The sequence below is a fragment of the Anabrus simplex genome, chromosome 2 (assembly GCF_040414725.1).
Source record: "Anabrus simplex isolate iqAnaSimp1 chromosome 2, ASM4041472v1, whole genome shotgun sequence".
NCBI classification, from domain to species: domain Eukaryota; kingdom Metazoa; phylum Arthropoda; class Insecta; order Orthoptera; family Tettigoniidae; genus Anabrus; species Anabrus simplex.
The window spans coordinates 58954294-58980957 of record NC_090266.1 but is presented as its reverse complement, the minus strand read 5'-3'; the positions used below and the strand labels follow the sequence as shown (position 1 = coordinate 58980957).

At 38.4% G+C, this 26664-nt stretch overlaps 1 protein-coding gene across 1 annotated transcript in view; it reads right to left on the bottom strand.

The window, feature by feature from the left end:
- Sptz (Spastizin) overlaps positions 1 to 26664 on the bottom strand; it is a 713541-nt gene that overhangs the window by 247825 nt on the left and 439052 nt on the right. Inside the window, exons 23-24 of the mRNA XM_067139843.2 lie at positions 5009 to 5116; positions 4797 to 4922 (exon numbers count right to left, since the gene is read on the bottom strand). Of these exons, the coding sequence (XP_066995944.2) occupies positions 4797 to 4922; positions 5009 to 5116 (234 nt within the window). The remainder of the gene's footprint in view (positions 1 to 4796; positions 4923 to 5008; positions 5117 to 26664) is intronic.

Genomic DNA, 26664 nt, shown 5'->3' with positions numbered 1-26664 from the left:
GAAGAATTTGTAAGCTACAAAAAAGTTAAAGATGATACACACGAAATTCTAGGTGTGAGGCTCATTTCTAAAGATAATAGGCAACTTGATGTCTTTGGAGTGTACAGACCGGGAAAGGGTAGCGCTGACACGGATTCAGAATTATTTGATAAGATAATCAGCTATGTGGGAAACGAAATGGAAATGAATGTGATTGTAGTGGGAGATCTGAATTTACCAGATGTCAACTAGGAAGGAAATGCGAACGACAGGAAGCATGACCAACAAATGGCAAATAAGTAAATTTGGGAAGGACAGCTGATTCAGAAAGTGATGGAACCAACTAGAGAGAAAAATATTCTGTATGTAGTGCTGGTAAAACCAGATGAGCTTTATAGGGAAACTGAAGTAATAGATGGTATTAGTGATCATAAAGCTGTTTTTGTCGTAGTTAAAAATAAATGTGATAGAAAGGAAGGTCTTAAAAGTAGGATTATTAGGCAGTACCATATGGCTGATAAAGCAAGCATGAGGCAGTTTCTGAAAAGTAACTATGATGGTGAAAAACGGTAAATAAAAATGTAAACAGACTCTGGGATGGGTTTAAAGCAATTGTTGAGGAAAATGAAAATAGGTTTGTACATTTAAAGGTAGTACGGAATGGTAAAGACCCACCTTATTATAAGAGAGAAATGAAGAGACTAAGAAGGAGATGCAGACTGGAAAGAAATAAAGTAAGAAATGGCTGTGGAAGTGAGGAGAAATTGAAGGAACTTACTAGGAAATTGAATCTATAAAAAAAGGCAGCTAAGGATAACATGATGGCAAGCATAATTGGCATTCATACAAATTTTAGTGAAAAATGGAAGGGTATGTATAGGTATTTTAAGACAGAAACAGGTTCCAAGAAGGACATTTCAGGAATAATTACTGAACAAGGGGAGTGTGTATGTGAGGACCTTCAAAAGGCAGAAGTATTCAGTCAGCAGTATGTAAAGATTGTTGGTTACAAGGGTAATGTCTAGATAGAGGAGGAGATTAATGCTAAAGAAGTATTAAAATTTACACATAATAACAATGACATTTACAATAAGATACAAAAGTTGAAAACTAGAAAAGCAGCTGGAATTGATAAGATTTCTGGGGATATACTAAAGACAATGGGTTGGGATATAGTACCATATCTGAAGTACTTACTTGATTATTGTTTGCTCGAAAGAGCTATGTCAGATGGATGGAGAGTTGCTATAGTAGCCCCTGTGTATAAAGGAAAGGGTGATAGACATAAAGCTGAAAATTACAGGCCATGAAGTTTGACATGCACTATATGTGAGCTTTGGGAATACATTTCTTCTGATTATATTAGACATGTTTGCGAAATTACTAACTGGTTCGATAGAAGGCAGTTCGGTTTAGGAAAGGTTATTCCACTGAAGCTCAAATTGTAGGATTCCAGCAAGATATAGCAGATATCTTGGATTCAGGAGGTCAAATGGACTGTATCGCGATTGACCTGTCTAAGGCATTTGATAGGGTGGCTCATGGGAGACTACTGGCAAAAATGAGTGCAACTGGACTAGACAAAAGGTTGACTGAATGGGTTGCTATATTTCTAGAAAGTAGAGCTCAGAGAATTAGAGTAGGCGAAGCTTTATCTGACCCTGTAATAATTAAGAGGGGAATTCCTCAAGGCAGTATTACTGGACCTTTATGGTTTCTTATATGTATAAATTATATGGGTAAACAAGTTGAATCAGAGATAAGACTTTCTGCGGATGATGTTATTCATTATAGAGTAATAAATAAGTTACAAGATTGTGAGTAACTGTAACATGACCTCAATAACATTGTGAGATGGACAGCAGGCAATGGTATGTTGATAAACGGGGTTAAAAGTCAGGTTGTGAGTTTTACAAATAGGAAATGTCCTCTGAGTTTTAATTACTGCATTGATGGGGTGAAAGTTCCTTTTGGGGATCATTGTAAGTATCTAGGCGTTAATATAAGGAAAGATCTTCATTGGGGTAATCACATAAATGGGATTGTAAATAAAGGGTACAGATCGCTGCACATGGTTATGAGGGTGTTTAGGGGTTGTAGTAAGGATGTAAAGGAGAAGGCATATAAATCTCTGGTAAGACCCCAACTAGAGTATGGTTCCGGTGTATGGGACCCTCACCAGGACTACCTGATTCCAGAAATGGAAAAAATCCAAAGAAAAGCAGCTCAATTTGTTCTGGGTGATTTCTGACAAAAGAGTAGCGTTACAAAAATGTTGCGAAGTTTGGGCTGGGAAGAATTGGGAGAAAGAAGACGAGCTTCTCGACTAAGTGGTATATTGTAAGTGACTAATCTCATGTTTTAATCCGTATTGAAATCTGTTGATATACAATAATAAAGTTTTATTATGAATGAACCTGTTCAATACATTATAATGTTGTCACATTTAAAATAACTTTATTAGTTAAAAAGTTATATATGGGACATGTTTCGCTCCCTTATAGAGCATCATCAGCCAAATCTGAATCTCGAATAGTGTTATTTACGTAAATAATGACTGAAGAACTATTAGAACATTTTTGACAAACTTAAAACTTACTCTATTGGAATATCATAAAATATAAAATCTTTGTATACATGGCTTAATTACATGTGCTTAATAGGAAGATACATTAAAATTATGGAAGAGAGAGTACTAAAATATAAAATAAAATAAAAATATATATATCATGTCCAAAATCTTAGAAAGACGTGAAAATCAATCTTAGGAGGTAAATTTGAGGATTTTCTTGGCAATGAGATCTGGTAAAAAAGTTATTTATCCCTTGTGGATAAGAGTCTATAAAGATTCAAATTTATCGTCAATTTGATGATTAAACTTGTAACAGGATAAATGTTGGTCTTCAAGAAATTTAAATGCTTGTTGTCATATGACCTCGGCGAATGCTGATGAAAAGATATGTTCTTATAGATGTCAATGACCGTCCGTTGAACTAATGGATTTGATAAGGTTGATTGAAAGGGATGTAAATCAACGTTCGTATTTAAAATCTGCTGCTTGGTTTATCTTGTTGAATATCTGTAACAAGAAAAGGAATCTTGTAAGTAATCGGAATTTGTGTTGCTAGTTAAGAGTGTAAATTTAGCTCCTAAGATTGATTTTCACGTCTTTCTAAGATTTTGGACATGATATATATAATTTAATATTTTAGTACTCTCTCTTCCATAATTTTAATGTATCTTCCTATTAAGTACATGTAATTAAGCCATGTATACAAAGATTTTATATTTTATGGTATTCCAATAGAGTAAGTTTTAAGTTTGTCAAAAATGTTCTAATAGTTCTTAAGTTATTATTTACGTAAATAACAATTATTCGAGATTCAGATTTGGCTGATGATGCTCTATAAGGGAGCGATACATGTCCCATATGTAACTTTTTAACTAATGAAGTTATTTTAAATGTGACAACATTATAATGTATTGAACAGGTGGATTCATAATAAAACTTTATTATTGTATAAGTGGTATATTCCGAGCTGTCAGCGGAGAGATGGCGTGGAATGTCATTAGTAGACGAATAAGTTTGAGTGGAGTTTATAAAAGTAGAAAAAATCACAATATGAAGATGAAGTTGGAATTCAAGAGGACAAACTGGGGCAAATATTCATTTATAGGAAGGGGAGTTAGGGACTGGAATAACTTACCAAGGGAGATATTCAATAAATTTCCAATTTCTTTGAAATCATTTAAGAAAAGGCTAGGAAAACAACAGATAGGAAATCTGCCACCTGGGTGACTGCCCTAAATGCAGATCAGTATTGAATGATTGATTGATTGATTGATTGATTGATTACATCAGATTTTTCATCTCAAACTTGAATTTTGCCTTGTTGAAGTTTTAACTGAACATGAAGGAACATATTATATCATCATCATCATCATCATCATCATAAGTGATTTTATTTCATTCATGCCAATTTTAGTATTTTTTTGACTGAAGATTTTGCACATTAGGAATGAAACATGTACTATTTTAAATAATGTAATTTGTTTTTAAGCTGGATTATGTTTCATAATTACATAGACTAGCAGTAAAAAACCAACTAGTATTGGAAGGTGGGATTTTCCATTCAACCTAACCTTAGTTGAGTTGATGCCAATATGGGACCAAAAAAAAAATAATGAGATAAGTTAAATCTGATGATGTTCTTTCAAGAACAAAACATGTCATTCTATTTTAATTAAGTTGATTCTTTTTCAGGTAAAATTGAGTTACCATAAGTTTTCCTTATCAGATAGTTTATAAATGTATTTATTCAAAATTAGTTCTGGCAAACTGAAGAACATAACAGATATAAGTGATGTCTGAATCAGGCAGTTTTGGGGCAATGAACATGATTCACTTTTATTATCATCGTGTGATGAATTCACCACATCACTTTCCACACAATAACCATCATTACTACCAGTTTTTGTGTCTTCAAATATAAGTTGCTCTATATCAATTTCAACATAAAAAGATGCAATTTCACTTTACAGACATTGCTTTGAAGTGTAGAGATAAAAATATACCAGTATTTGAAACAATGCCACAACAGATTCACAGATCTCATCAAAAACAATGATATAACTTCCATTAACATGGAAAGCATATAGTTTCTGCCATCAGTCAAGTTTCTTACAAACTCCATCTAATTACCTGGCCACCTGTCATAAAGACAGTTGCACATGAGAAAGTGACTGTCTGTAGGGCAGATGGAGTTAAGAAGTCCCTCTCTAAGAAAAAGATATTCCACTGAAACAGCATGGTGTACCTTTCTAGCAGCTGTGAAGTCCAATGGTTCTTGATCTAGCAGGAGAAGGAGAAATTTGTGATCGATTAGCTCTTGCGAACGGTTGTGAATTCCATGGAGATCTGCCCACCGAAGACATAGCTGAAACTAATATGAAACAAAAAAAGTGATTAAGAAATATCTGACTTTTGAAAAGTAACCAAGTGTGCGAGAACTGATAGCATATTTAGTACCTGCTTTGCATTTATTAACTGCTGAAGGATGAGGCCTGGATCACTCTCTGACAGGCACCTCACATCGTACCAGCTTTTCATATCAGGTGAAGAGCAGCACAAAAGGATCTGTAAAACAAATTCACACCGGAATTGTTTAATAGTACAAGCATTAACCCACATCTCTCCGCTGTTCCATTTTTGGTACATTAATATTACTGATCGTAATTTTACTACATTTACCTCCATTGCGGAAAATATTACTTAGTGTATTATGATGGTATGAAGTCGTCAAATATTGAAGAAACTTTCTTGATATGGCACTCAGAAAAAGGTACCAAAAAACCCCCCCACATATATAGAAGACACAGTTTGTATAAAAATACTTGGCTTTTATGTCGGCAATGAATATTGTTTTCCTGAGTCTAGGGACAATTTGCTGGCCCTGTGGTGTAGGGTAGCGTGCCTGTCTGTTACCCGGAGGCCCCGTGTTTGATTCCCAGCCAGGTCAGGAATTTTTACCTGGATCTGAGGGCTGGTTCGAGGTCCACTCAGCCTACATGATTAGAATTGAGGAGCTATCCAACGGTGAGATAGAGGCCCTGGTCTAGAAAGCCAAGGATAATGGCCAAGAGGATTCGTCGTGCTAACCACATGACACCTCATAATCTGCAGGCCTTCGGGCTGAGCAGCGGTCGCTTGGTAGGCCAAGGCCCTCCAGGGCTGTAGTGCTGTGGGGTTAGGTTAGGTTAGGGACAGTTTTGTCCATATATGCAAATCAATGTCAACAGCAATATGTTTCAGTTTCTAAAATATATGAAATACTCTCCCATACCTGATTAAAAACATATTTTTCCCAAGGAATGCAATTAAATATTGCAAAATCTTGAAGATAATGAAATAAAAATAATTATGGCTTCAAGATTTTCTGGATTTTGATATTATGACAGCCAGCCAGACTTTAACCCGAGCAAAAAAATTTAAAATTCTGATTCTCCCTAGTAAATTGAGGTGTAATGAAGCATATTTTAGAATTTGATCAAGATTTCAAGCGAGAAATATGTTGGGCAATGTGGCGTAAAATCAAAAATTTCAATGTCAATGCAATACCACACACTTTTTGAGTTTTCCCTACTGCCCAGTACCTTGATGCAGCAAGGATGCTTCTATGACGAAGTGAACATCAAGAGATAAGGTTAAGAATAATTTGACAGGCCGCACCTTTAATAGCTGATGAGGGTAAAGATTGTTTCAATCGGTCAACACGTGATAACAGACAATTAAATTAAAGGGAAGCTCTACTAGAATATTAGTTTAAGGAGGGGTTAAAGATTTTCACATTTCAAATACCAAATATCAAGCAATTATCTCCCCTGCCTGATAAAGGTGGGTAGCAGAAATAAGTTTGTTGGGGTAAGAGGTGAGCAGGATGTAGATGAAATAAGTTAATCCAGGTAGGACAGCTGAATCAGAAAGAGTCAGAACCAACTAGAGGGAAAAATATTCTGAACATGTTGCTTATAAAACCGGATTAGCTCTACAGAAACTAAAGTGATAGATGGTATAATTGATCTCAAAGCTGTTTTTGTCAAAATAACTGAACTTAGTAGCTGCAGTTGCTTAAGTGTGGCCAGTATCCAGTATTCGGGAGCTAGTGGGTCGAACCCCACTGTTGGCAGCCCTGAAGATGGTTTTCTGTCGTTTCCCATTTTCACACCAGACAAATGTTGGGGCTGTACCTTAATTAAGGCCACAGCCACTTCCTTCCCTTTCCTAGCCCTTTCCTGTACCATCATTGCCATAAGACCTATCTGTGTCGGTGTGATGCAAAGCAACTTGTATTCATTTTTTTTTTGTCAAAATAAATGCTATAGGAGTGCAAGTTGTAAAAGTAGAACTATTAGGTAATACCATATGGTTGGTAAGAGAGGCATGCAGGAGTTAATAAAAAGTAACTATGATCGGTGGAAAACGGTAAATAAAAATGTAAACCTCCTACGGGGTGGGTTTAAAGTAAATGTTGAGAAGTGTAAGGAAAAAAAAAGTATGTACATATAAAGGTGGTAAGGAATGGGAAAGGCCAAATATATTACAACAGAGATATTAAGAAGTTAAGAAGGACTTGCAGGTTAGAAAGAAATAGAGGTTTCTTTTTATTTTTAATTGTCTTTACATCGCACCGGCACAGATAGGTCTTATGGCGACGATGTGACAGGAAAGGGTTAGGCGTGGGAAGGAAGCGGCCATGGCCTTAATAAATGTACACCTCCAGCATTTGCCCGGTGTGAAAATGGGAAACCATGGAAAACTATCTTCAGGGCTGCCAACAGTGGGGTTCGAACCCACTATCTCCCAGATGCAAGCTCACAGCTGTGTGCCCCTAACCGCACGGCTAACTTGCCTGGTAAAAATGGAGTTAGGAATGGTTGTCGGAGTAAGGAGAGATTGAAGGAACTAACTAGGAAATTGAATTCAGCAAAAGAAAAGTCAGTTAAGAATAACATGACGACAAACATAACTGGAAGTCCTATAAATTTTAGGAAGAAATGGAAGGGTATATATATGTACATGAAGGAAGAAACAGGTTGACAGAAGCACATTCCATGGATCATTAATGAAAAAGGAGAGTGGACTTATTGAAGGTAAAAGTATTCAGTCAGCAGCATGTAAAGATAGTTGGGCGTAAGGATAATGTCCAGGTAGAGGAGGTGACTGGCAAAGTACTAAAATTTACCTACGTGTAATTTTTAATTAAATTGTTCTTAGAGCTCTGGGTCAACCGAAAATTCGTGGAACGAATCAGTGTCATGTAACAAAATGTGTGATGAAAGTGGAACCATGCAGGCTATGTCTCATGGCTGGCGGTCATCTGAAATTAGCAGGCATCAATGGATGGCCATGACTGAGAGACATATAAGACATATTTTTAATCATCTAATTTTCCCATGGCGAAATTTGATGCTGGCCTTCTGGTGTAGGGATAGTGCGCCTGCCTCTTACCCTGAGGACCCGGGTTTGAATCCTGGACAGGTCTGGGATTTTTACCTGGATCTGAGAGCTGTTGTTGCAAGGTCCACTCAACCTACATGATTACAATTGAGGAGCTATCTGATGATGAGATAGCGGCCCTGGTCTAGAATGCCATGAATAACAGCTAAGAGGAATTGTCGTGCTGACCACATGACACCTCATAATCTAATAAGTTAAGAACTTCATGTTTTATTCATACTGACAAGTAATCAGGTGAATAGGTATGAGGCATAGTGAAATGGCCTAAAAATTTCTTTGTCATTTTACTTGCAGTGTACTGAAAGGTGGATAACCCCATACCTATTCTCCTGACCTTGTAATCTGCAGGCCTTCGGGCTGATCAGCAGCCGCTTGCCAGGCCATGGTCTGTCAAGGCTGTTGCACTATGGGCTTTCGGTTTGATTTGGTATAGTGAAATTTTACACTTTTTTTTTTTTTCTCTGTTAGGAAGGAAACCATGATTTTTCAGTGACCACTCAGTTAACATAACTATAAAGCTTTTCAGTTACTTAACTACAGTGACTTGGGTCATGTAGCTAAGAGCTTGCTTTTGGGAGATTGTGGTTCGAACCCCACTATCAGCAGCCCTGAAGATGGTTTTCCGTGGTTTCCCATTTTTACACCAGGCAAATGCTGGGCTGTACCTTAATTAAGGCCACAGTCATTTTCTTCCCACTCCCAGGCCTTTCCTGTCCCATCATCATAAGACCTATCTGTGTCAGTGTAACGCAAAGAGGTTGTAAAAAATACACACACAAAAGGTTATAACACGCATAACACTATAACATACCTGCAATAAATAAAACACTAATAAACAAAGAATGCCATGTTTCATTCTACAAGATCATCCTCAGATCCTATCAAATCTCTCTTAACCATGCATACATCTTCTTCTTTCTTTTTCTTCTTCTTCCTTCCTGGCCATATATGTAACTACAATGGATACTCCCAAGTATCACTCAGGGTCCGCTCTTCTGATCCTTAGAGAGTACTCCCTGCGGTTGGATGTCTCCACCACTGGAATGCCGTTTCTCTTCAAGGCCTTTTCGGCTGTACGCCACCACGTTGCTCTCGGACGTCTGTGTCCTCTCCCTGGATCATTCATTGCAAGATTTCTTTTAATGGGATGAACTTCACCTCGACATTATACTTGTCCTTACCAGCGCAACTGCTGCTCCTCCAATATCTCATTAACAGGGACCGTATTAAATGATCCTCATATATGCTTATTGCGCACTCGGTCCACACATGACCCCCAGGTGGTGCTAAATGAGTAACAGCATTAGAGGTGATATACAATATACCATACGATTAAATAAATATTCGGTTCAAGAGGTTGACACCCGCTGACCATCGTAGCATCCACATTTCTGTTACATGCATTTGCTGATCATGCTACTTTTGCCTTGTCCAACACTTGGAGCTGTATGTGAGGGCAGGCCTAACAAAAGTCTTGTATATATATGTTACAATACTGTTCATGGTGCATAGATTTCTAAATGATTGTGAACTGGTGATGTTATGAACAAGTGAGACAAAATTATGAATGCAGAAGTCCTCTACTGCCACCTTGGTAACTTTGGGAAAACTTTCTGTACCTAAGCCGCTAACCATCTTTTACCTCCAGCGACTATGTCAAAGTCTGCCATGTAGGGGTTTGAAGGGAAGGTGCTAGGCATTAACTTGTTCACCAGAGATGGGAGGTAAGTGTTACTTGGTTATATTATGTATGTATTATTTGTATTAGGAGTAAAGGCGTGATAATAAATTGAATATTAATGAGGAACTGAATAATAATAATAATAATAATAATAATAATAATAATAATAATAATAATAAGTTACGGGGATGCCCGTGGAGCAGAAAGAGGTTAAAGAAGGTGCCAGGGTGAATGGGTCTATCTACAATATCAAAATTAATTTAAAACTTGAATTGAAGATTATATTTCTTTTAGAACTTCAAACTTAATTTTTCACTAGGTGAACATAACAACATATCAGGTACTTTTTTTTTTTTTTTTTTTTTTTTTTTTTGCTAGTTGCTTTACGTCGCACCGACACAGATAGGTCTTATGGCGACGAGGGGGCAAGGAAGGGCTAGGAGTTGGAAGGAAGCGGCCGTGGCCTTAATTAAGGTACAGCCCCAGCATTTGCCTGGTGTGAAAATGGGAAACCACGGAAAACCATTTTCAGGACTGCCGACAGTGGGGTTCGAACCTACTATCTCCCGAATACTGGATACTGGCCGCAATTAAGCGACTGCAGCTATCGAGCTCGGTCATATCAGGTACAAAAGCAATCTTGAAGCAAGACTAAGAAAATTAAAAAACAGTGAACTTTACAGATTCTGGGCTTCAGGCCCGTAGTTTTACAATTCCAGATATACTGGATCCAGTTTACAGAACTTCAATTTTAAAAAATACGAAATCCTTTAGTTAAGGGCAGAAATCCCCTAATTCAAGAGCACTTGCTCCCAAAATACAATATCTAGCCTTCCAGAGGTACACGTTACTTTTACAAACTTTGGAAAAAGAGCTAACAGGCTCTCAGTTTCTTACGGCCCACTCAAGGCAACATCAAAATTTGCAATCTTTGGCCTCTCAAGGCACTACTTACAAATTGAAAATCATTTTGTACAGGGGTATCCAGTACCCAACCTACAGGGCCTTTGCGAAAAAGAACAGGTTAAGTAAACGGCCCGAAACACAAACTGAATGGAGACGTACACTGCACTCCCAGATAATGAAAATTAAAACCTACAGGGCTCTCGGCCGATGAAACAGGGGCTAATCCCAAGCTACTTGAGGTGGTGCACATGGAAATAATGGTAATACATTACAGAAAATAGGTTGCTAAATCGCAGACACCTCAAATCAAGATGAAAGAGAGCTCGAGAGGGTAACTCACTCTCTATCCCCGATTTACAATTAAAGATATTATGAAGTTTTTACATTAGCCAAAAGAAAAGTTACATTTTAGAAAAGGTTACATAGTAAAGTTTCGGACCTTCCCCTCGGAATAATTTGCGGCTATAGCAAGAAAGATGGAATTATGTGGCCATTACCTTGTAGATGTTCTGCTGACTGAAGAAAGAGGCAGCCCCGCCTCCTGCCTAAACACACACACTCAGAAAGATGACGATCAATTGGCCAGGAAACATGAAAAGCCGTCGTTTATATACCCTCAGGGAAGGTTGGAGATCATTCAAGACTAATCAGGACACATCCTCTTAATTTTATTGGTTAAGTTCAAAAGTAACACTCAAAATCGTACAAGAAGCCTGTGATAGGTTGAAAATTAATTACAGAAATTTTTCATTGGCCAGATTCAAAACTGGCGGAAAGAAAAAGGAAGAGTTGCCAATCCAAAAATAAATGAACATAGATCAGTTATGGTAAACCTAGGAATACCAAACTTCTTTTAAGTTACAAGTTCCTTCATCTTGCACCAGAGTGCATGATCAGAGTTTTTGGGTAGTGTCATCTGTGAAAAAAAGTCCAAACTTCTTGATGAATGGCGAACAAAACAAGGAGAAATTCAGTCAGTTTAGGAAACTGCCAAATAACAAAATTACTTAATATTTCAGTGGAGACATCTTCTGATTAAAGTTCCAACTTCTTGTGTTATCAGTTTCACTGTTTGACCAACAGAGGAGTTTATTTAGCGCTAATTTTGAATGTGCGACATTGAGGTGTACCTCCCGGTACAACAACAACAACAATAATAATATCACTGACTTTACGTCCCACTAACTACTTTTACGATTTTTGGGGACGCCAAGATGCTGGAATTTTGTCCTGCAGGAGTTCCTTTACGTGCCAGTAAATCCACCGACACGAGGATGACATATTTGCGCACCTTCAAATACCATTCGACTGAACCAGGATTGAGCCTGCCAAGTTGAGGTTAGAAGGCCCACCCCTCTCCCCGGCAGAAACTGAATTAAAGATCACCTCGTAAGACATTAGTGTGTTATCTTTTACGGGAATGGTAGTGTGTTATGACTGAAAAAGCTTTAAAGATTGATTAAAGATTGATGAAGAGAGCCCATGGCAGTGTGTTTTGATGTTTCTCCTAGTCTCTCCTTTCTGTTGCTCACACTCTTTATAAGTTCCTATCCTCCTCCTTAATGCCATATATTTAATCACTGGCATGTTTTCCCTACCCTTCACTTATATAACAAATTGGGATCTTTTTCCCCTTTCCATCCGTTCCTAGTCTTCTGGCTTGTAATAGTATTATTGGTTTTATGTCCTACTAACTCCTTTTATAGGTTTCAGAGCCGCCAAGGTGGTAGAATTTTCTCTCAAAGGACACAAGGCTGGCGTATTTGAGCACTTTCAAATACTACTGGGCTAGGCCAAGACAAAATGCACCAACCTGGGCTATTATGTGAGCCTGGACAGACTTCTATTGCCTGTATAAACTTACTATCATTTTGTCAATTCCCTCTTCCTGTATTTATCTGGCCTTATTTCCATCCTAAACATCCCACATTATTATTAACGATGCTGCTTGTTTTGTTTTTTTGCTAGTTGCTTTACGTCGCACTGACACAGATGGGTCTTATGGCGATGATGGGACAGGGAAGGGCTAGGAGTGGGAAGGAAGCGGCCGTGGCCTTAATTAAGGTACAGCCCCAGCATTTGCCAGGTGTGAAAATGGGAAACCACGGAAAACCATTTTCAGGGCTGCCGACAGTGGGGTTCGAACCTACTATCTCCCGAATACTGGATACTGGCCGCACTTAAGCGACTGCAGCTATCGAGCTCGGTGCTTGTTGTTTAAAGTAGCCTAACATCTAGGTCATCGGTAGAGGCACGATGTTCTCGCATTAACGATAAACGCGACAAATAATATTTTGAAGCGATTTCGTGATATCTTTACGAATCATATGTTTCTGGTTAAGAAAATATGGATACTATGTTTGCAAATTAAAGCGAATTAAAGCGATAAGGCCATTTTAAAGCGAAATTCAATTATTTCACGATAAGCGCAATATTACAGCTAAATGTGTAGTGAATAACGAACTTGACATTTTGTTCCAATATTATATATGAAAAGAAAAGGAAGAGCGAAGAAAGATTCATCAACAGGAAAGAAATATGTTATCATTAATGTTCTGGAAGATCTCTTTAAGACATGGCATCAAAGAAAAGGGGTTGGCTCCAGGCTTCTTGCCAAACGAAATGTTTGGAATGTTGTTCTTGTGGTGGCTGGTAATGCCACCCCAGCCTGTCTCCTCACGGCATTGTGCAATCCTGGAATCCCTAATGACGTCTACAAGCAGCACAATTGACTGGTGTATTTCGGCTTCGTGGTCAGGTGAAATCATGAAAGTGACCACAGGCAGTATCGAAGATGGGTCGCTTGACAAGTGTTAGGCTGGTTTCACACCAAACACGTCCAGTCACATCAAGCCTGTCCAGTCACGTCTAGTCCGTCAACAGGAAAATCCAACACGGAAATCTCCCTTTCTTTTGGGCTACCACAGCTATATTTCATTCACACAGACCAAGTCTCAGTCAAGTCAAGGTTAAACCAGTCCCGTCAAGTGGAAGGGGAACCAAACTGGGCTTGATTCGGATGCATCCAGTCCAGTCCAGTCTAGTCTCATTGTTTTAACAACACAAGTCACATTCTGATCAGTGTAGTTATTTAGCGTTTTTTCCTTCTTGTGTTTTGTGCATGAATCTGGAAAAGTGGATTTTCTTTTATGCAATTTTCTTAAATGTCCGTGCTTTGTAATTATGTTAATATCACTGTAATTATAATATTTATGTTAAAATAATATAATTTGTATTGTAATTCTTTTGTGAGGTATAATAAATACTTATCTGCATTAAAGGTAGTATTTGTGTTAAATTACCTTAAAAATATTGCTAGCCGAACCTCTGGTTGTATAGCCTTTCGGTAATTATCAATCAATCAATCAATCATACTGATCTGCATTTAGGGCAGTCGCCCAGGTGGCAGATTCCCTATCTGTTGCACCCTAGCCTTTTCCTAAATGATTTCAAAGAAATTGGAAATTTATTGAACATCTCCCTTGGTAAGTTATTCCAATCCCTAACTCCCCTTCCTATAAATGAATATTTGCCCCAGTTTGTCCTCTTGAATTCCAACTTTATCTTCATACTGTGATCTTTCCTACTTTTATAGACGCCATTCAAACCTATTCGTCTACTAATGTCATTCCACGCCATCTCTCCGCTGACAGCTCGAAACATACCACTTATCCAATTAATTGAAGGAACCAGAATCCACCTGATCGATACTTTCACTTTTATTTAGCCTTAGGCTATTTCAATAGACATTAAATTAAAAGTTCAGAACATGTTTCGAATGCATTGCATTCATCATCAGCTGCTTACATTTGGCAAAAGTAAAATTAGCTAAGAACAGTCTCACAATTTTCTTAAAACCTTAAAAACAAGTGTTAGTAGTGCGTGTGTGAACGGATTGCGGGGGGGGGGGGGGGGGGGGGGGGGGTGGTAGAAGGGGGGGGGGGGAATGCATTGAAGGCGATTGTGATTGTTAGTTGAACTATGACTTATTAAAAGCCACACCTCTCCACCCAACAGGAGATAAGAGACGTGAAAACATCGGATGCCTTCTTAAGGAAACTTTTTACCAATAGCTCAACAGAAATACTTCACATAGTGCATACAAGTTCTTCAGTAATCAACGAACTTATGGAAAATTCACAAGACTTATAGTGAACTATATTTTAGTCCATCAGTGTTTTTAACATTAAGATTTTTAATAAGTCATAGTTCAACTAACAATCGCCTTCAATGCATTACCCCCCCTTCTACCCCCACCCCCCCATCCGTTCACACACGCACTACTAACACTTGTTTTTAAGGTTTTAAGAAAACTGTGAGACTGTTCTTAGCTAATTTTACTTTTGCCAAATGTAAGCAGCTGATGATGAATACAATGCATTCGAAACATGTTCTGAACTTTTAATTTAATGTCTATTGAAATAGCCTAAAGCTAAATAAAAGTGAAAGTATCGATCAGGTGGATTCTGGTTCCTTCAATTAATTGGATCATATAGTTGATACAGATATGAAGTGGATAGTATGTAACACGAACGCCAACCAGGCAGGAAATATTGCGAACACCTACTTAAAGTTAAAGGTAAAAATAGCGAAAGTCAGCAAAGACATAGTTTTTCTTAAAGAATGCCTTAAAAATGACCTAATATATACATTTCTAAAAGGAACTCAAAAGAAAAAACTGCATTCAGAATACCACTCAGCAACTCAAAAAATGGTCAATCGAACCTGGTTAAAGAGGGAAATTAAATTCATGTATAAAAAGAAACAATTTCTTAATCACGAACTATACACTACTCATCTCAAAGCGGCAACCACTCTTTTACCGTTAGAATGGAACTCTTTCCTCATATTTAGCAGAGATAAAGTAGAAAAGTTAATAGATAAGAAACAGGTTACTTTAAATAAGAAGTTAGATAACCTAAAAGAAGATCGTTCGAAGAAGGGGAACGATTTACAGTTTAAATCAGCAACCAGACAAATCACATACCCACCTACTGTCGAAAATTTATCAAAAACTGTTTTTACAGAACAGGAATTGCAAATTTTGAGTAAAGGCCCGAAATATAATTGGCAGGCTACTAATAGAAGTAAGGAGTTAACCCTTACCTTAGCTGAAACCGAAGCAGCCATTCAGACCCTTCCATTTGAAATACAGAACGATTTGAGATGTGAGGCTAAGAAAAAAATTCCGACCCTCATTAACGGTTTCAAGAATAACACCCATAACACTAGAGCAAACAACGAATTACAACGGAAAATCAAGGAAAGTGACGTAGTCGTAACCAAGGCAGATAAGGGAGAATCAATAGTTATTCTGAACAAATCCGATTACATTGAGAAAACCGAAACCTTTTTTAATAACAACAAGTTCAAAATAGTAAGTAAAGATCCCACCCTAAGGATTCAGAGAAATTTGAAAAGTATACTCAAACAAAGTACCTTTCTTCTTAGTGAGCAGGAATCACTAAAGCTGATTAATATGAACCCAGGACTCCCTACTGCAAGAGCTTTGCCCAAATTGCATAAAAAAAGATATACCTATTAGACCGATAATCAACTTTCGTAAGAGCCCTACATATAAAACATCGCAATACATTCATAGATTAACACAAAATTACGTCTACTACGCCAACACAGCCGTAAAAAATTCTAGCGATTTCTGCAAGAAAATGAAGGACTTCAAACTCAAATCCTCTCACACAATATGTTCCTTCGATATAAAAGATATGTACACCAATATCCCCATAGAGAAGGCTATTAAAATCATAAAAACCAACCTATTAGAATATAAAAAGGTAAGCATACCCGAAATAGAAGAGTTTATGGTTATCCTTGAATTCGTACTGTCAGAACTATTTTATGTTTAATGGTAAGATTTATTGGCAAGATGGCCTCCCCATGGGCGCTCCAGCCTCGGGCATATTAGCAAACATTTATTTGGATTACTTGGAACATTCCTACATTATAGACCATATCAAAGGACTTGATTTATGGGTACGCTACGTTGATACGTACACCATAATTGACAAGGATCATAATGACAGTTCTAGCATTTTACACATGTTGAACACCTTAGACCCCAATATACAGTTTACGGTTGAAGAAGAAGAAAATGGTTCGATTAATTTTTTAGACGTGACCACAACTAAAAAAGATAACCAATTTCACTTTGGTATCTACAGAAAACCTACATTCACCCCAACAACCATTCATAGTAACTCCCTACACCCTGATTCACACAAAAAATCAGCGTATCACAGTTTTATCAACAGAGCTTTTGAAATCCCGTTAAACAACAAAGAGAGAAACAAAGAATTAGCCTTCATTCGACAGCAGGCCCTTATTAATGGTTTTAATTTAAAAACCATTAACGGATTAATTGCCAAACGCAAGCATAAACTACAAACAAACTTAACAAAACAATCAGAGCAAACAAAAAAGTACGTAAGGTTCAACTTTAACAATCCCAACATTTATGCAATTACCAACTTATTGAAGAAGCATGACATCAAAATAGCGTTCCCAATGAATAACAATACAAGACAAAAATTTTTCAACCACAATATGGTCAATCGAAATAGCGAGGAGCGGTCCCAGGATTCAGGTGTTTATAAACTAACATGCAATCAGTGCAAGGCCACATACATAGGGCAATCTGGACGTAACTTCACAATAAGGTACTTAGAACACGTCAATGCGGAGAAACACAAAAGATTCTCTGCAATGGGAGTACACATGAGTGAAACAGGCCATAGATTCACAGCCATTAAACAAGAACTAGTAATTCTCAATAGGCTAAACAAGGGAAGGTTAATGAACAGTCTAGAAAATATTCATATACTTCTAGACAAGTCATTTAATAAGGACAAGAATTTGAATGAAGTAAACGAACAGAGAAACCCCTTATTTGAATGCATATTGAGATATATTGAGTTATTACGAAGGAAGCAAACACGCCCAGCGCACACTTCAAGCAATCACAAGGCCGACACGTCACAAGCAGAAACCTCCTCCCCGCCCGATATAGCAAATGACGACACGTCCGCATTTCCCCTCCCTCCTAACCAGGCTAACTCACGAACTACAGCACACAGTTACAATACAAGGTTGAAGGCAGCCAGATTAAACCCACTCCCGCAGTACGGGAAGTTAAACTAACACGCAAGACAAGGGTAAGTTCATACTTTCATACTATCCAACACTCAAAGACTCATTATCCGTTACGTTTTTCAAACTCCAACTAATAGCCGCATTTTTCCTGCCGGTTACAGGTCGTGATACAGATGATCCAACTTTTTTCAGTTCAAACTACAAATAGCAAACTTCATATTCGAAACAAGCCACACCTCACCACCCAACAGGAGATAAGAGACGTGAAAACATCGGATGCCTTCTTAAGGAAACTTTTTACCAATAGCTCAACAGAAATACTTCACATAGTGCATACAAGTTCTTCAGTAATCAACGAACTTATGGAAAATTCACAAGACTTATAGTGAACTATATTTTAGTCCATCAGTGTTTTTAACATTAAGATTTTTAATAAGTCATAGTACAACTAACAATCGCCTTCAATGCATTACCCCCCCTTCTACCCCCACCCCCGCATCCGTTCACACACGCACTACTAACACTTGTTTTTAAGGTTTTAAGAAAATTGTGAGACTGTTCTTAGCTAATTTTACTTTTGCCAAATGTAAGCAGCTGATGATGAATGCAATGCATTCGAAACATGTTCTGAACTTTTAATTTAATGTCTATTGAAATAGCCTAAGGCTAAATAAAAGTGAAAGTATCGATCAGGTGGATTCTGGTTCCTTCAATTAATTGGATCATATAGTCGATACGGATATGAAGTGGATAGTATGTAACACATACCACTTAGTCGAGCAGCTCTTCTTCTTTCTCTCAATTCTTCCCAACCCAAACATTGCAACATTTTTGTAACGCTACTCTTTTGTCGGAAATCACCCAGAACAAATCGAGCTGCTTTTCTTTGGATTTTTTCCAGTTCTTGAATCAGGTAATCCTGGTGAGGGTCCCATACACTGGAACCATACTCTAGTTGGGGTCTTACCCGAGACTTATATGCACTCTCCTTTACATCCTTACTACAACCCCTAAACACCCTCATAACCACGTGCAGAGATCTGTACCCTTTATTTACAATCCCATTTATGTGATTACCCCAGTGAAGATCTTTCCTTATATTAACACCTAGATACTTACAATGATCCCCAAAAGGAACTTTCATCCCATCAACTCAGTAATTAAAACTGAGAGGACTTTTCCTATTTGTGAAACTCACAACCTGACTTTTAGCCCCGTTTATCAACATACCATTGCCTGCTGTCCATCTCACAACATTTTCGAGGTCACGTTGCAGTTGCTCACAATCTTGTAACTTATTTATCACTCTATAGAGAATAACATCATCCGCAAAAAGCCTTCCCTCCGATTCCACTCATTTACTCATATCATTTATATATATAAGAAAACATAAAGGTCCGATAACACTGCCCTGAGGAACTCCCCTCTCAACTGTTACAGGGTCAGACAAAGCTTCACCTACTCTAACTCTCTGAGATCTATTTTCTAGAAATATAGCAACCCATTTAGTCACTCTTTTGTCTAGTCCAATTGCACTCATTTTTGCCAGTAGTCTCCCATGATCCACCCTATCAAATGCTTTACACATGTCAATCGCGATACAGTCCATTTGACCTCCAGAATCCAAGATATCTGCTATATCTTGCTGGAATCCTACAAGTTGAGCTTCAGTGGAATAACCTTTCCTAAAACCGAATTGCCTTCTATCGAACCAGTTATTAATTTCACAAACATGTCTAATATAATCAGAAAGAATGCCTTCCCAAAGCTTACATACAATGCATGTCAAACTTACTGGCCTGTAATTTTCAGCTTTATGTCTATCACCCTCTCCTTTATACACAGGGGCTACTATAGCAACTCTCCATTCATCTGGTATAGCTCCTTCGACCAAACAATAATCAATTAAGTACTTCAGATATGGTACTATATTCCAACCCATTGTCTTTAGTATATCCCCAGAAATCTGATCAATTCCAGCCGCTTTTCTAGTTTTCAACTTTTGTATCTTATTGTAAGTGTCATTGTTATCATATGTAAATTTTATTACTTCTTTGGGTCTCTTCCTCTATCTCGACATTATCCTTGTAACCAACAATCTTTACATACTGCTGACTGAATACTTCTGCCTTTTGAAGATCCTCACATACACACTCCCCTTGTTCATTAATTATTCCTGGAATGTCCTTCTTGGAACCTGTTTCTGCCTTAAAATACCTATACATACGCTTCCATTTTTCACTAAAATTTGTATGACTGCCAATTATGCTTGCCATCATGTTATCCTTAGCTGCCTTCTTTGCTAGATTCAATTTTCTAGTAAGTTCCTTCAATTTCTCCTTACTTCCACAGCCATTTCTAACTCTATTTCTTTCCAGTCTGCATCTCCTTCTTAGTCTCTTTATTTCTCTATTATAATAAGGTGGGTCTTTACCATTCCTTACCACCCTTAAAGGTACAAACCTGTTTTCGCATTCCTCAACAATTTCTTTAAACCCATCCCAGAGTCTGTTTACATTTTTATTTACCGTTTTCCACCGATCATAGTTACTTTTTAGAAACTGCCTCATACCTGCTTTATCAGCCATATGGTATTGCCTAACAGTCCTACTTTTAAGACCTTCCTTTCTATCGCATTTATTTTTAACTACCACAAAAACAGCTTCATGATCACTAATACCATCTATTACTTCAGTTTCCCTATAGAGCTCATCTAGTTTTATCAGCACCACATCCAGGATATTTTTCCCTCTGGTTGGTTCCATCACTTTCTGAATCAGCTGTCCTTCCCATATTAACTTATTTGCCATTTGTTGGTCATGCTTCTTGTTGTTCGCATTTCCTTCCCAATTTACATCTGGCAAATTCAGATCTCCCGCTACAATCACATTTCTTTCCATGTCGTTTCCCACATAGCCGACTATCCTATCAAATAATTCCGAATCCGCATCAGTGCTACCCTTTCCTGATCTGTACACTCCAAATATATCAAGTTGCCTATTATCTTGAGAAATGAGCCTTACACCTAGAATTTCATGTGTCTCATCTTTAACTTTTTCGTAGCTTACAAATTCTTCTTTCACCAGAATGAAAACTCCCCCTCCCACCTTTCCTATCCTATCTCTACGATACACACTCCAGTGCCGTGAGAAAATTTCTGCATCCATTATTTCATTTCTCAGCCATGATTCAACTCCTATTACAATATCTGGTAAATATATATCCCACATACCCACTCCATAGTCTCATTTAAATCCCCAATCACCCTCCAGTCAGTATCCCTCCTACACAGTATTCCACTAATAACAATCTCTGCTTTCTTAAACTTCACCCATGCTGCATTTACCAGATCCCACACATCTCCAACTATGTTGGTACTTATATCAGCTTGCCTTACGTTGTTGGTGTTTTTCTTTTCACCTTCTTTCGATCCAGGTCATTAAGCTTCACAAACTTTCATACCCCATTCGGAAAAAAATATAAAATTTGAACGGATCGTTCATCAAGTCAGGAAACAAATGAGAGAAAGCACTATAGATATCCCTTCTGAAATTAATCGGATGAACCCACAATCGCGATCTTGCTTTTATTTCGGTGAACTATCCGGCGCAAAACTATAAATTTAACTAGCTCAACTTCCATTTCCAAGGCAGAAGGAACACTGAATTCTATCCACACCTTTCCTTTCTTCTGGGGATATGACTGGACTGGACGTGCTTGGTTTGAAACCACAGGACTTAACTAGACAGGCTTGGCTGTGATGGACCTAGACGTACCCAGACGTGACTGGATTGACTTGTAAAGACTTCCTTGGTGTGAAACCAGCCTTACGGTGTACAGCAGAGCTAAACAATTTACGAGTGAAGGTTTATACGTTTCGGAAAGCAATATTTTAATGTGTAAATTTTGTAATGTTCGTATCGAGTGGGAGAAAAAAGATACTGTCTCAAAACATTGTTTTAAAAATAAGGAACATTCAGAACGTAAATTTAGCACTCGAACAGTGAAACGGCAGCCAACAATAGAACTCTCATTAGATATGCAAAAGAAAGCTAAGAGTGAAAAAATATAATGTATTCACGAAACAACAGCAATGCTACTCAAAGCCAACATCCCGCTGGAGAAGGTAGACGACCCTGCAGTCCGGACATGGCTTCAAAAGTATCTACCAGGTATGTACAGTCTATCAATTAAACCTCCACAATCAACGATCAGTGATAGTAATGAAACCTTTAATGAATAATTTTAGAATTTCATAAAATCGAAATTAAAGTGATACGGCAATATCTATTTCGCGAAATAACGCAAAGATTAATATCCTTCTCGCGAAATCGTTAAAAAATTAATGCAAAAAAATCATGCCTCTAGTCCTCGGCCTTATTATTATTATTATTATTATTATTATTAGGTCGTTCATGGGGTGGGTTACTGTAGTAATGTCCTAGTTGGTGAACCATGGGCAACAGATGAGTGGCCAAGTAAGTTGTCCTTAGAGGCGGAATACCAGTTGCTAGGGAATAAGAATAGGCACTTCAGACATATTCTGAGTGATAGCCCTCCTTGTGTTCACGTGGCTAGGACTATACAATGCACCATAGTTGCTAACCAGTAAGATGAGAGATCTTCACTGAGACTATGTGTAAATAGGGTATCATCCTTTATCACAGAATTTACCAAGCTCGTATTTTAAGCAAGCTTCGGACCTATGGGAGTAACGGAGTCCCACAGTCATTTGACACGCAGGGGACTCCTTGGAAACAACTTGGCAGGTGAAATGGGATTCGATGGGGAGCTACCGATATTAGTGGGGCTTATGGAAGAAAATAGAATAGGCTGAGTCAGCAAAAACGGTGTATCCGGATGTGGTCAGAGTTCGGTGGGGGAAGATAACCAGAAAGAGATAGGTTTTTTTTTTTTACAATTGGCTCTACATTGCACCGACACACATAGGTCTGATGGTGATGATGGGAGAGGAAAGGGGTAGGAGTGGGAGGGAAGCGGCTGTGTCCTTAATTAAGGTATAGCCCCAGCATTTGCCTGGTGTGCAAATGGGAAACCACGGAAAACCATCTTCAAGGCTGCCGACAGTGAGGTTTGAACCCACTATCTCCTGAATGTACGCTCACAGCTGCGCACCCCTAACTGCATGGCCAGCTTGCTCAACAATGATGGTGAAATTATGCTTGAGAAAGTCATTGTCATAAAGCAGCAGGAATAGAATAAATTAGACCTGAAATGGTGAAATATAGTGAGAAGGCAGGCACCTATCTATCAGCAATCTAATAGGAAGGATTGCAACAACTATCAAGGTATTTCATCGATCAGTATACTGCGTAAGGTTTTACAGGCATTTTGGAAGGGAGGGTGCGATCAGTGGTTGAGAGTAAGTTGGATGAAAACAAGTGTGGTTTCAGACCACAAAAGGGCTGTCTGAATAAGATTTTCAGTGTGAACCAGGTAACTGAAAAATGCTACGAGAGGAATAGGCAGTTATCTGCATGTTTCATAGATCCAGAGAAGGCATGTGACAGAGTACCGAGGGAAAATATGTTCGCCATACTGGGGGACTATGGGATTTAGGACAAATTATTAAAAGCAATCAAAGGCATTTATGTTGACAATTACCGGGCGAGTTGGCCGTGCAGTTAGAGGCGCACGGCTGTGAGCTTGCATCTGGGAGATAGTGGGTTCGAATCCCACTGTCGGTAGCCCTGAAGATGGTTTTCTGTGGTTTCCCATTTTCACACCAGGCAAATGCTGGGGGTGTACCTTAATTAAGGCCACGGCTGCTTCTTTCCATCTCCTAGGCCTTTCCTATCCCATTATCGCCATAAGACCTATCTGTGTTGGTGTGACGTAAAGCTACTAGCAAAAAAAAAAATTATGTTAACAATTGGGCTGCAATGAGAATTGATGGTAGAATTAATTTGTGGGGTTAAACAAGGCCATGATCTTCATGTTTTGTTTTTCATAGTTTTCATGATAGTAAAGTTAAGTGAGATGGATCATGTACTGAAAGGTACAAAATGGCAGGGAGGGATTCAGTTAGGTGGAAATGTAAGCAGTTTAGCCTATGCCGATGACTTAGTCTTAATGGCAGATTGTGCTGAAAACCTGCAGTCTAATATCTTGGAAGTTGAAAATAGGCCTCCCCAAGATTAAAGTGATGTTAGTAGGTAAGAGACCTAAGGGAAGTGAATGTCATGTTGGGAATACAAACCTGGAACAGGTAGATAATTTAAAGTACTTAGGATGGTGCATTCTCCAATGATGGTAGTATAGTTAAGTGAGACTGAATGAAGATGCAGCAAAGCTAAAGCAGTGAGTTCACAGTTGTGATCAACAATATTCTGTAAGAAGGAAGTCGACTCCAGGATGAAACTATCTTTACACGGTCTGTTTTCAGACCAACTCTGATTTACGGGAATGAAAGGTGGGTGGACTCAGGATATTAGCCATAAGTCAGAAGTAACACACGTGAAAGTAGCAACAATGATCACTGATACAAACAGGTGAGAACAGGAGAGTACTTGGAATAAGGAGATAAAGGCTAAGTTAGGTGAATTTGATCGATGAAGCTGTAGTAATCAACTGGCTTTGATGGTGGGGTCATGTGAGGCGGATGGAGGGGGTTAGGTTGTCTAGGAGAATAATGGACTCGGCCATGGAGAGTAAGAGAAGTAGAGGGAGATGATGATGATGATGATGATGATGATGATGATGATGATGATGGCGATGGTGGTTACACTCAGTTTCTAATGATTTAAAGATAAGACGTTTAGAACCAAACGAGGCCACAGAACTAGTTACAAACAGAGGATTTTGGCAGCATTTAGTAAATGTACAGAGGCTTGCAGACTGAATGCTGAAAGGCATAACAGTCTAAAATGAATATGTATGTATGTATGTATGTATGTATGTATGTATTTATTGACACTGCAAAATATTATGGTGGCAATGCTTGCTTACAGAAGCACAGCAATGAATGATTAAAACATGCAACTACAATACTACAAAAGAATTACATGAAAACAATATATTACAAGAACCTACCTAAGAAAAAAAGAAGCTGCATGATAATGAAGGAAGAGGACTAAATATTTTTTTAAAAATTACCAAAAACATCCCTTGAAATTTAAGGATTACTTATGAGTAGTGAAACTCAATTGTGTAGGAATTCACACAACACAAAACTTAGAATGTCCCAACACGAACAGCATAATACAGTATAATAATTGCAATGCGGTCAGATATAGAGCGTTCCAACCTTAAATTGCAGTACAGCAAAGATGGAGCGCGCTGTTGCGAAATCAACTCATGAAGATCACGCTTTAGTGTGACTCAAACAGGGCACCACAGTTCCACATTTTTCGTTTGTAATTTTGTAATTTTAAGTTCATTCATTCATAAATTAATATTTGTAGGATGGTAAAATAAATACAACATACCTTAATCACTGGCGTTGCTCTCAGACATTGGATGTACACCTTCTATCCTTTCTGCAAGGCCTTGTTCCCCCTCTGGATTAACCTGGTTAACCGGGTTCGGGATGATCCGGACGATGAAGAAAGTCGTACCGTATTAAAAACTTTTCATCGTCGACATCGTCCTGTAATTCGTCTGTTTTCCACAAATATCTTTCATTTTTCTTTACTTCGTTCACGTAATTTGCCCAATTGTCTTATGTTTTTATGGCATAAAAATGTTAGTTCAGCATTAGGAACAAAACCATGTTCATTACCCACGTGGACTAAGGCAAATCACGGTCCTCGGCTTTTCGGTGGCCTAAGTCCCGAACTCACCCCTTCAATGGCGGCCTACCGTGCACTTTTCACTGTCGTATCCTTCCATTCTTTTGTCACTGTCTGCCCAATATTTACCCACGATTCATCTGTGTAAATTATAGCTTTATTTTGTGCCCTCAAACATTTTATCTCCCTGAGATATCTGTGCCTCCAATTAATAATTTCATCGGTTTCAATGAAAGCTGCCCTATTACCCCGTCTTAAATAACGGAAGCCTATAGCACGTAAGAAGCGATACAATGTAGTTTTGGAAAATCGCGGCAAAGAATCTTCTCCATTTACCCGACTCAAAATCACGTTCAATGTCGGTGGTGTTGGCAAATAAAAGAGAGTGAACCACCCGACGCACTCCACAATTTCATCATATTAAATTCTCCTTGCATTTTTCTGCCGTCCTCTCTCTTTTTTTTTTTTTTTTTTTGCGGGAGTTTGCAAAGGACCACGTGTGTGTTCCTTCCTTATAGCATAGATTGTTCTTTCGGAACAACCTGTAGCTTTAGCTGTTTCACTGACTGCGCTGCTCATATCCATAGTCTTGAAAAAATAATCCACGACACTCATTATAATACTGCATTCTTTTCCCCTGAGTTTACCTACGGAACGTTTCTTTTTAATTTGACGATCCATTGTACATCCTCCTGCACTTTTTCTTCTAACTAAGAACCCCCCGCACGAGCACGAACTGACAACTACACAGACTACACAAACACAACAAACACAATCCACTTGTCCTCAAAAACTATACATTTATAACTGATCTTGTCCGGCCCCATGGCTTAAATGATTAGCGTGCTGGCCTTTGGTCCAGAGGGCCCCGGTTCGATTCCTGGCCGGGTCGGGGATTTTAAACTTCATTGGTTAATTCCAATTACTCGGGGGTTGGGTGTGTCTGCCGTCTTCAGCATTAGAATTCATCACAGGTAGGGCCACATTCTTACGGACGCGCAGGTCGCCTATGTGGCGCCAACTTGAAAGACCTGCACTCGACCTCTTCGGAGGCCACATGCCATTAAATATTATATATATATATCACTGATCTTTATTTAACCAATCGTATAATACTGATTAAATAAACACCACTGCACACGGCTGTCAGTATATTTAAAAGCTCAGCCAACCGAGTCACTCGTGAAACGTAAACAAACGAGACGTTCTCCTTGTCATAA